At 34.3% G+C, this 11489-nt stretch overlaps 1 protein-coding gene across 1 annotated transcript in view; it reads right to left on the bottom strand.

The window, feature by feature from the left end:
- Positions 1 to 1355: 1355 nt before the first annotated feature.
- Positions 1356 to 11489, bottom strand: part of LOC145291207 (dnaJ homolog subfamily C member 28-like) — a 41256-nt gene continuing 31122 nt past the window's right edge. The window contains exons 4-7 of the mRNA XM_080136790.1: positions 11163 to 11276; positions 8844 to 9010; positions 3523 to 3723; positions 1356 to 1767 (exon numbers count right to left, since the gene is read on the bottom strand). Coding sequence (XP_079992916.1) covers positions 1440 to 1767; positions 3523 to 3723; positions 8844 to 9010; positions 11163 to 11276 — 810 coding nt within the window. The 3' untranslated portion in view covers positions 1356 to 1439. The remainder of the gene's footprint in view (positions 1768 to 3522; positions 3724 to 8843; positions 9011 to 11162; positions 11277 to 11489) is intronic.

The raw sequence follows: 11489 nt of genomic DNA, 5'->3' as shown, positions 1-11489 counted from the left end.
GCCACTCTCTAAATAGAAGTGAGGTTTAAGTAGGAAAGAAAAGTAAAAACGAGATGATCGTGGAGTTTCGAGAGTGGCTGATGTCCTTCCAAAATAAATGCAATATGGGAGAGGTTGAGGACAAAAAATTTGAAATGCGGAGTCGGTATCTTGGAAATGCTACACCAAGCATCAGCATCACAAACATAAACCATATAGAAGAAAAAACAATAACTTGATCCAAAATCCATTAACAATTTCAACACATAAACAATTGTACAATTCATTAGCATAACTAAATTGTTACCTCTTATTAACTCCATACATTTCGCTACTCAACAAACATTTATGTTTCTGAATTTTTTAGATTAGGATTGATAATTTGGATTATTCAGAATATTTGAACTAGTGTTCTCATCTCGAGTGTTAGATGTACACAGACACTCTCGTGTAACGGATAAATACCAGGTAAAATTCAGTTCCAAGTGACATTCTTCTGGAGGTTGAATGTTCAATCTTCAGTGCGGGCAATACTAAGAATATAACTGCAAATTACTTAAGATTTCTACTTGGTCATGGCTGAGAGAGTGGGTGCATGCTACTCCTATGGATTAAATAAAAGGTTCTGTTTGAAATTTCATGCAGATTCTCGAGTCCAACGGAAATATTCCCGAGTCCAACGGAAAAATTCTCGAGTTCAACGGAAATATTCCCGAGTCCAACAGAAATATTCCTGAGTCCAACAGAAATATTCTCGAGTTCAACAGAAATATTCCCGAGTTCAACAGAAATATTTCCGAGTTCAACAGAAATATTTCCGAGTTCAACAGAAATATTTCCGAGTTCAACAGAAATATTTCCGAGTTCAACAGAAATATTTCCGAGTTCAACAGAAATATTCCCGAGTTCAACAGAAATATTCCCGAGTTCAACAGAAATATTTCCGAGTTCAACAGAAATATTTCCGAGTTCAACAGAAATATTTCCGAGTTCAACAGAAATATTTCCGAGTTCAACAGAAATATTTCTGAGTTCAACAGAAATATTTCCGAGTTCAACAGAAATATTTCCGAGTTCAACAGAAATATTCCCAAGTTCAACAGAAATATTCCCAAGTTCAACAGAAATATTCTCGAGTTCAACAGAAATATTCCCAAGTTCAACGGAAATATTCTCGAGTTCAATAAGATGCAACAGTAATCCAAATAATCAATCCTCGTTTAAAAAGTTCATAAAATAAAATATTTTGTTTACATAAAATCAACCACAAGAGACATTTCACTTGCATATAAATTCTCATAATAACGCAAACATAACTTTCTTTGAATAGACGTTATATTTTAATCATGCATTATCATGATTTCTTATCAAGCTCATTTGAATTTCAAACTTTTATTTGTCATATAATTTACAAAGCCTGCAACGCTTTACAAAGTCATTCTCATAAAATAAATCTATCTTCATCTGAAAACATCTTTAATGTCTTTCCATACTTGTGACCAACTGATGGCATCTTTTATATTATTAGATTTATTTGGAAGGGTTTGAGATATAGATACTTCTCTTAGAAATTCCTCTGGATTTCTCTGCACTTTTTGCAATTCTTTTTGGTAACTGTAATGGACCATCTGCTTGCTTAAGATCGGCACCACCATATTGTATTTATCGATCTTTTCATTAATGTCTTTGATTCCGATTTGGAATTGATCGAAAGCATATGCGTGATCTGTTCCTTTGTTGCGAATTAAACATTTCGATAAATTAGAATGCAGGTTCTGTAGACTTTTTCTGGAAGAGTAAAGCAAATAAGCATAAATATGGTAGAAGAGAATAAAAGTCGTGTGTGAAATTCTTGAGCAAACACCAAGCATCAGCATCACACACATAAATCATAATAAAATAAATAAGCATAAATACAGTAAATATGGTAACAGGTTAAAATACATCAGATAATTTGATACAAAAATAAAACAAACAATTATTGATCTTCGTTTTTAGTTGAATAATAAGTTAAAATTTTGAAAAATGCTTTTCCTCTTATGCATTGCAATTAATATTCAATCAAAAATGTTTTTGTTTTGTAAGGTATTAAGCCAAGGGCATAATCACGTTGGCACACCAGTTCCCATTAGATCACCAAAGTTAAGCATCATTGAGTCTGGTCAGTATTAAAATGAATGACTGAAGCCTAGAGACGGGTGGGCATCAGCAGACTATTCTTGCTCAAGATATGCTGCCTGAAATAATCCAAGGGGTGGTTAGAGGACTCATCATCATCCATCTATCCATTAATCTAAGGGGTAGTAAAAATATGTGTATCAACAATAACAACTGTTAGAATATGGTGTCCAGACTTTTGTTCCATATCTAGTATGTAATGTCCAGTGTCTGGAGAAAGTTAAAAAACTGGCTACTCGAATGATGTAGAGTCTATCGGATCTGCCCTATGAAAGCAGACTCAGGATAGCTCAACCTTTTCTTTTTTGAGTGCCAGCAATTACACAATGATTTGATTTTATTTTGACCTGTTATCTCATCAATGATATACCTCAGGACTATTATTCACTACTGCACCAGAAAGAGATCTAAGCAAACACTACAAGAAACTATTTCACCATTAATTTTAATTGCATCGAAAGAGGGATGCTTTCTCAATCAGAATCCCTGGACTTTTTTGTTTGTTTCATTTTACTTCAGTTGAAGTTCTCAAAAATTAAGAGGCACTTTCCTATAGGCTAACACCTGATATCTATATGAGATGCATAGATGTTCGAATATTCCATTAACTCTCTTTTGCATGTTAAACACTGCGTTGGTGAAGAAGTTAAGAATATGACTTTTACTTTCCCCATTTGACCAGTTTTTTTTTTTTTTTTTTTTTTTACATAGGCATCTAGTTAAATAAGTTGTAGTATATTTTTGTTTTGGTGTTTTGGTCTTACTGGATTCCAGGACAAGAATATATCTAGTCTGGTGGAGTATCCAGTTTAGTGTTATTACTATAAGCAACATTACTTGAAGAATATGCACCATTTCTTGTATAAGTCACTGTGGCTTAGCCAAACCAAGGAGATCTTATTTGAGCAGCGAATACTATGTGATCTTGAATATTTGGTCAGGGTTTACTTCTAGGGAAAAGTATCCTCATGCCAGGTTGTCCTGACAAACTCCTGAACAGACATTTTACAAGGACAGTGTCTAGTAGGCATTCAAGTTCTCTACTGGACCTTGAAATAGACTTCAAAATGCACCAACAGCTCAAACAATTCAAGGATAAATTTGAACAGGTGCATCTACTGTATCTTTTTTTGATGTAAATTTCTGCCTCCCTTTACCTAGCTGGTAATTGAATTGTTTTATTTTTTAGCTAAATTTATTGAATTGAAAAAAATACAAAAAACAAAAAAACAAAACAGACTTAAATTAATATATCATATTTTAGCATATTTTCTGACCGGGCAACGCCGGGCACCCCTATTTGTTTTGAATAATATTAAAAAAACAAAAATTTTCATGAATATTAAAAAAGAAAAATTTTCATACATTATATCTTTTCTCATCCGTATCCATTCTGGTGTATATCCGTTATTAATAAGGATCTTGTTGAGGTTGTGTGTAGATATGTCTAACATCGGATTGTGTTCTGTGTAAGAGAATGGTTTACCCGAACCAGGAAGATTGTGGAACTCTCCTTTTATCATAGCATCTTGGATGAGATCCTCCACAACACGCTCAATCGTACTGCTTCAAAATGTAAGAAAAAAAAAAAAAAAGGATGAAAAGCAGCAGTATCTTATATTTTAGTCATTAAAAATTTAAATTCTGAGGATGGAGTCTATCTCCAAAATATTAATTTTAAACAAATATTTGTTTATTTCCATATTGCATTGTAATTTGGCTTATAAATGTATTTCATATATATTTTATTTTAGATTATTTTATCTACAAGTCATACACAAAGTTATTTTGGATTTCAAAATTATAAAGCGTAAAATAGCAAATTCAATATGTTTTACAAGAATCTGTTGAATACATTTGTATGTACGTTATCACCTTGCACACCCATTTTAAAAAATGAGATCCTCAAATGAAAACTGATTGGTTTCGTATATTATATTTATTTTATTTTTGGAATCCTTTGAGATGAAACTACGTAATTTGTGTATTTATTTTCTGCAGACTGTTATCCTCATCTTCATTGTTCTTGTTTCACCATGTTTCGGCCAACTTATCCTCTGGCCTTCTTCAGGTGGTTAACTGCAACAGAACAGGAATGCTGAATCTTGTAATTGTATTCCAGTAATTACTGCCTTTCATAATTATTGTTGTCTTACCACGTTTTGGCCAACTTTGGGTAGGATTGAAACCGCTACGTTCAGACAATGTTCACCTGGAACCACATAAAGAAGGCCAAAGGATAAGTTGGCCAAAATGTGGTGAAACAACAACAACAACAACTATGAAGATGAGGATAACAGTCTGCAGAAAAATGAATACACTGATTGGTTTAAGTAAGGTAAAAGTTCCAACTTTACCTATGTGATAGACATAGAGAGAACCTACCTCAGAAACGGGCGAGAATCTGTCTCAGCAGCAGGCTGAAAGGCAGAAAAAGAAAAAAAAGAGGCCCAAAATGGCGGCTGTTGTCTTTTAACGTCTCTGGTCATGCATAGATCTCGAGCAGTCTCGTGTAGTATATGCAAATTGGGTGTGCTCGAAACATTATAAAAGGCAAATCGCTAGGAGGAGTGAGAGAAGCGTTTAAGACATGCAAATAGAGTACGTCGACGTGTATCTTGTGTTACGAACTCTACTCGACTCAACTTGTGACAAGCGAACCTCTGCTTGACGTTTTAGCCAAAATGTTTTGTTGCTTTGCGTTAGACAAGGACTTCTGATACAACCTATTTTAAAATGAATTGTTCCAAAATCGAATTCTGTAGTCCCATTGACTTAACCAGTTTTAAAACTATACTCTTTGTGTATTTATTTGTATTATTTTAATGCAATTTTAATTAAAATCCACTTGTTATAATAATGAGTAAATAAATTAAAAATTGTTGCAATATTTTTGGCACATGAATAGGATATGACCACAAAGATTTTGACAATTACATTTATAACCATGGGTGATGAGAATAATCAATCAGATGCCAGAATCACTTTATACAGGGTGTCCACAAAGTCTGACTACATTGTGTAGCCAGACTTTGTGGGCACGTTGGCCGTGTGGTTTGTTCCTTGCTAATAGTCAGATGGTTTTGCGGCCAGGTTTGAATCTCCCAACCAGGTGTAATCATAACTCCCTGCATTGATAGATTCCTGAAAGGATGAAACATTAATGTCCATGGATATTAAAAAAATTATCATAGTAATAATTTTATATATATACATATATATATATACACAGGGTGCCCATAAAGTCTGGCTACATAATCTACACGGTGCCCACAAAGTCTGGCTACATAATGTAGTCAGACTTTGTGGACACCCTGTATATATATATATATATATATATATATATATATATATGAACAAATGATTAATAAAACATGTTAAAAGACATCTTGAAAAAGAGTTAAAAACATATTTAATTTTAAAAAGGAAGCACAAGATAAGTGGATAGTCCTTTTGTAATTTTTATTTTTATATATATATATATATATATATATATATATATAGCCAAGATACTTGTGCTACGCATGGAACTTTGCTGTATGTTCAGATACCTGTTTCGCGGGTCCCCTTGCAGTAAGTTGATGTTGCAAGAATAACTATTGCTTTAGGGGTTTAAAATCACTTAACTACGTCCTGAAGTGACTGAGATCCAACTATGAACTTTAAAGCAAATAGATTATATCAAAGTTGACACTTATATTGTTGCACATAAAAACTGAAACAATTACAAAGACTCAAAATGGTGAACATTTGTTTGTTTAGCAAAGATATCCCAACTTGATGTGCACCATCTCTAGAGGGGGGAGTTTATGAAGAGCTGCACCAAATATGACTTTGACCTTGACCTTGAAAAATAGGTCAGAGACTATCATCATGCTAGATTTGGTCATGATCGGTTCAGTGGTGTGGCTTGTAGGAGAGTATATATACATAGACTATGACTGTAACCTTGGAAAATGGAGGACCTTCATCATGATTGGTCTAGTGATGTGAGCTGTAGGAGAGTTGTACACACAGACACACACACACTACTTTATTTATATATAGATATCGGATCGTTTTGAATTCTTCAATGATAGCTTTCCGTCTTCACATGGAAAGACCACTATACTATGCTGGTTTTGGCTGAATTAATTAGTTATTTGGAAAAGCTTCTTTGACTGGATTTAAGCTGCTATTTTTATGTGTTGAGCACATCTATAGATCATCTCCTATATAAGTGAATTTTTATGTTGAGAAAATATGCGCACATTTAACACATGTTTTTACAGTATCAACAAAAAATAGCAACTTTATAGTTAAAGATTTAGAGATTTATAAAGAATCCGGGAACTTGTACAGTTTAATCAAGACATTAAAAATGAAAATATCGAAAAAAGTTTAAATTGTACATAGCCGTTATGGAATGAAGTTCTCCGAAAAAAGATTTCACTTAATTTCATCAAGTATTTTTTTTTTTTTACAGCGAAAAAACAATTTGTTAATGATACTGAGCAAAAGGTTCGATTTTGTAGGAAGAAAAACTAGTTTTAAAGATGGGGAGGGAGTGTCGCCACTTTTCTCCCTGTGGCGTGTTCAAAAAATTTCAAGATGTCTATCTTCAACGCACTGTCATAAAAACGTGTTTTTCTGCTGTAAAAAAAAAAAAAACCTACTCAATCAAATTAAGTGAAATTTTTTTTTTCGGAGATCTTCAGTCCAAAACGGATACCTACAATATAACCTTTTTTCGATATTTTCATTTTTTAATGTCTTCATTAAATTGTACAAGTGCCAGAATCAGAATCGGGAATTTAGTGCAGAATTGGTAATTACAGTGTATCACAAAAGTGAGTACACCCCTCACATTTCTTCAAATATTTAAGTATATTTCTTCATGGGACAACACTGAAAAAATGATTTTTTGACACAATGAAAAGTAGTCTGTCTGCAACATATATAACAGAGTTCATTTATTTTCCCCTAAAAATAACTCAAAATATAGACATTAAAAGCTAAATCCCTTGCAACAGAAGTGAGTACACCCCTAAGAAACTGCACTCCTAAAAAGTGAATACAATCCTAAAAAAATGACACCTCTAAATGTCTAAATGGAGTACTGCTTTTTTTCCCCCCTCCAAAATGTCACGTAACTCATTAATGTAACTATGCCATGTGTTCATAGGGAACAGGTGTATTCAAATTTGTAGTGCAGCTCTCACACTCTCTCTTACCAGTCACTGAAAGTTCCAACATGGCAAAGAACTCTGAGGATCTTAAAAAACGTATTGTTGCGCAACATAAAGATGGCCAAGACTACAAGAAGATTGCTAACACCTTGAAACTGAGCTAAAATACAAGGGCTAAAATCAATCTTTTAAAAGAGCAGGGTCCACTCAGAACAGGTCTCGAGTAGATTGTTCAAAGAAGCTGAGCGCACATGGTGAGCGTCACATCCAAATGCTTTCTTTGAAAGATCGGCGTAGGAGTGCTGTTAACATTGCTGCAAAGATTAAAGAGATTGGGGCTCAGCCTGTTAGTGTTCAGACCATACACCACATACTACATCAAATTGGTATCATAGCTGTCACCCCCAGGAGGAAGCTTCTTCTGAAGGCAATACACAAGAAAGCCCGCAAACAGTTTGCTGAAGACATGACAAGAAACCCCATAGATTACTGGAACCATGTCCTATGGTCTGATGAGATGAAATTTAACTTGTTTGGTTCTGATGGCCTTAAGCATGTGTGGCGGCGACCAGGTGAGGAGTACAAAGATAAGTGTGTCATGCCTGCAGTCAAGCATGGTGGTGAGAATGTCATGGTCTGAGGCTGCATGAGTGCTGCAAGTATTGGAGAGTTAAATTTTGTTGAGGGAAACATCAACTCCAACATGTATTGTCAAATACTGTAGCAGAGCATGATCCTCTCCCTCCAGAAACTGGGTTGCAGAGCAGTGTTCCAGCATGACAATGACCCAAAACACACATACAAGACAACCACTGCTTAACTGAAGAGGCTGATGGTAAAGGTGATGGACTGGCCAAGCATGTCTCCAAACTTGAACCTAATAGAATATCTTTGGGGCATCTTTAAGCCAGAAGGTAAAGGTGCGCAAAATCTCAAATATCCGCAACGTCGTAATTGAAGAGTGGAAGAGCATTCCAGTGGCTACATGTGAAGCTCTGGTAAATTGCATGCCCAGGAGTGTAAAGGCAATTTCGGATAATGATGGTGGCCACACAAGATATTGAGAGTTTACATGTTATATGTTAATCTTGGCAACTTTTCGTAAGGAGTGTACTCACTTTTGTTGCCAGGTATTTAGCTTTTAATGGCTATATTTTTAGTCATTTTAAGGGGAAAATAAATTAACTCTGTTATATATGCTGCAGACAGACTACTTTTCATTGTGTCAAACAATCGTTTTTTCAGTGTTCTTCCATGAAGAGATATACTTAAGTATTTGAAGAAATGTGAGGGGTGTACTCACTTTTGTGATACACTGTCTATTGGAACTGGGAAAATTATCGGAATCGTCCCATCACTAATTATCATTAAGAGTAAATTACGAAAAGAAAAAAAAATAACCATGGAATTTCCATTAATCTTGGATGATTTCAACAAATGTTAATCTAATAAATAAGGAGAAAAAAAAATTAAATTTTGCTTTTGACAAAAAAAAAAAAAAAAAAATGTGAGAATTACCTGATTTGTAATTTTCTTCTTGATTTTTTATCTTTTACAACAACAGCGTTTTCTTGCGGGTAATTCATTTTCTCTACTCGATATTCCTGGACCTTTTCAGCCGCTCTCAGCACTCTGTACTTATTGTACTGCCTTTCGCGTTGGCTCATTGTTCCAATTCCAAAGCCCTACAAAAGGGAAAAGATAGTTGGTGAAAACCCACAATTCCTCCCCCATTGGTGGAAACCGCTCATGGAATATAAGGACTAAAGAACAAAAAAAAAAAAGGAGCGAGAGTTATGAAAGTGAAAAGAGATTTGTTGAAAACTGTTCATCATTTGTTTTTATGGAAATCGCTCCAGACAAGGCATTAAGCCACTTGATGTAAGGAACTAAAAAAAAAAAATATATATATATATATTTGATGGATAGATTCTGAACCAGAAAACAGCAATTCTTCCCCCTTTGTCAGAAGCATCGCTCATGGTATGTAAGGACTAAAAGATGAAATAGAGAAAGCGAGAGTTACAAGGCTGCCGAAAATAAACCCAAGGTCAACTTTCTAATCTCCTTAAATTTATTTTCATTATAACAGGTCAGAAGTCAGCAACCTAAAATTGGATTGTTTTTCGTAAGAATTAATCTTTTAAAGCAAATAAATATGATTACAGAGCAATTTAATGATATTATCTAATATATAAAAGGCTATATGTCTGTCTGTCTGTCTCCATATTTTCAAACTCTATCTCCTTCAAAATTAAAAGTCGCAAAGCAGCGCTAGGGGCCTCAAATGATCTGGTCGACTTACGTATATTTGTACCAAATTTGCTGAAATTTTTTGAAGGATATAAAGCGTACCTACAATTAACCATTCCGCCAGGTCTGAACAGAGGACAGATTCTTTTTAAACATGGAACGCATAGGTAGATCTGATATAAATGTACGGAAGTTATCCCAGCCAGCAATAGAGTATTAATATACTGTATGATGGAGAGGTACGTCTGAGGACTTATTACATTTTGTTTTTATTTTAACTGATACAACCGAGTGGTTGGAAGATCCCAGTGGTAACAGAATGGAGGATGAGCAGGGCAAGTTGTGAGAAAAAGATCTAGGAGACTTGCGTTGGGCACACGGGTCAGTTCATGAACAATCTGAGTAAAGTCATAAGCAATGGAGAAATCGTGACAACCTCCCTCATCATCTGTCTTGTTTGAGTGGGCTAATCATTGTTTTTTCATATAAATTCAGTATCGCTGACCCTGGAAAAATTCTGCTTTGCATCCCTCGGGAACTTTAAGGCTAAAAAAACAACCCTTTTTGGGGTTCTTTTTTACATATTTCTCAAAAACTTTATATGTATGTTTATATAGTGGTTTTCATACCGAGATTTATGAAGAAAGCATGCAAATGAAATGCAGGCATAATTGTGTTGGGTTGGCTTTTCACACATTCATCATTTCTTCACTATTTTTTGTGGCGTCATCTCACATGCAGCACCAGAGGGGGACCATGCACGCGGCTTGTTTTGTTTTACATATAAAATTATTTACCCTTTTTGCTTTATGTGAAAAGTTGCTTTTTACCATTTTTTTTTACGTATAAAATTTTTTTTACCATTTTTTGTGTGTAAAGTTTTTTTTTTACTATTTCTTTGTTTTATGTATAAAATTTTTTAACACTTATTGTTTATGTATAATTTTTTTTACCATTTTTTTACGTATAAAATTTTTTTTACCATTTTTTTGTGTATAAAGTTTTTTTTTTACTATTTTTTTGTTTTATGTATAAAATTTTTAAACATTTTTTGTTTTATGTATAATTTTTTTTACCATTTTCTTCTATGTTACCTCATAGACGGTGCCAGTGGCAAAATGGATACGAATGGCAACCTACCACCTAGTTATGCCAAGTTCAAATCCTGTCAGTTCCATAGCATCGCTTTCACTTATAGATGTTGGCAACCTTCATGTGATCCCTTTTCTAAGAACTTTATTGTAGAAAGAACTGTGAAAACCAATGCCAACAAAATCAATCCAGTTGAAAGTTCAAAAGGTTTTCTCCAGAAGATAAACAAATCCTTTAAAACATTCTGATCATATAAAACCCCAAACATTCTGCAAACAAGTAATACTTACTGAGTGCCATGTTCGAACCTAAGTCGGTTCTATAGCACTACCTTTACTTGTAGATGTTGGCAACCTTCATGTGGTTTATCCTGTAAGTACCTGCTTCTAGAAAGAACTGAGGAAACCAACATCAACAACAAAATTGAACAGGTAAAGTGCCGTAGATTGCCAATCTATGCACATTCACTTTTCTTTTATTATTATTACTTACCTCATAACTTAAATATTGTCTATGTTGTGGGGAAGTGATTTTTTTATCTTTCATCTCATCATAATCATCGTCAATGGTTGGTAATTGCTGCTGCTGCTGCTGATGTAGTTTCTTCTGGAGAAGCAAACAAAATGTTCAAAGAAATTAACATCAACCTTTTATCATGATAATCGTTTTCTTCTGCATTTATTTTACTGAAGTGGGGGTCTGCACTAGATTTTTTTCATCCAGATTTGTTTTATTGTAAACTAACCTGGGTGCCTGGCGTTTCCAGGGTGTTTGGAGGTGTGTGTTGAGCAAAAAAAAAAAAAAAAAAGTGGTAATAGG

Source organism: Euprymna scolopes, chromosome 12, assembly GCF_053919585.1.
Source record: "Euprymna scolopes isolate OS-2025 chromosome 12, ASM5391958v1, whole genome shotgun sequence".
Lineage (NCBI taxonomy): Eukaryota > Metazoa > Mollusca > Cephalopoda > Sepiida > Sepiolidae > Euprymna > Euprymna scolopes.
The sequence above is the reverse complement of the archived record's forward strand: the minus strand, read 5'-3'. Positions and strand labels throughout refer to the sequence as shown.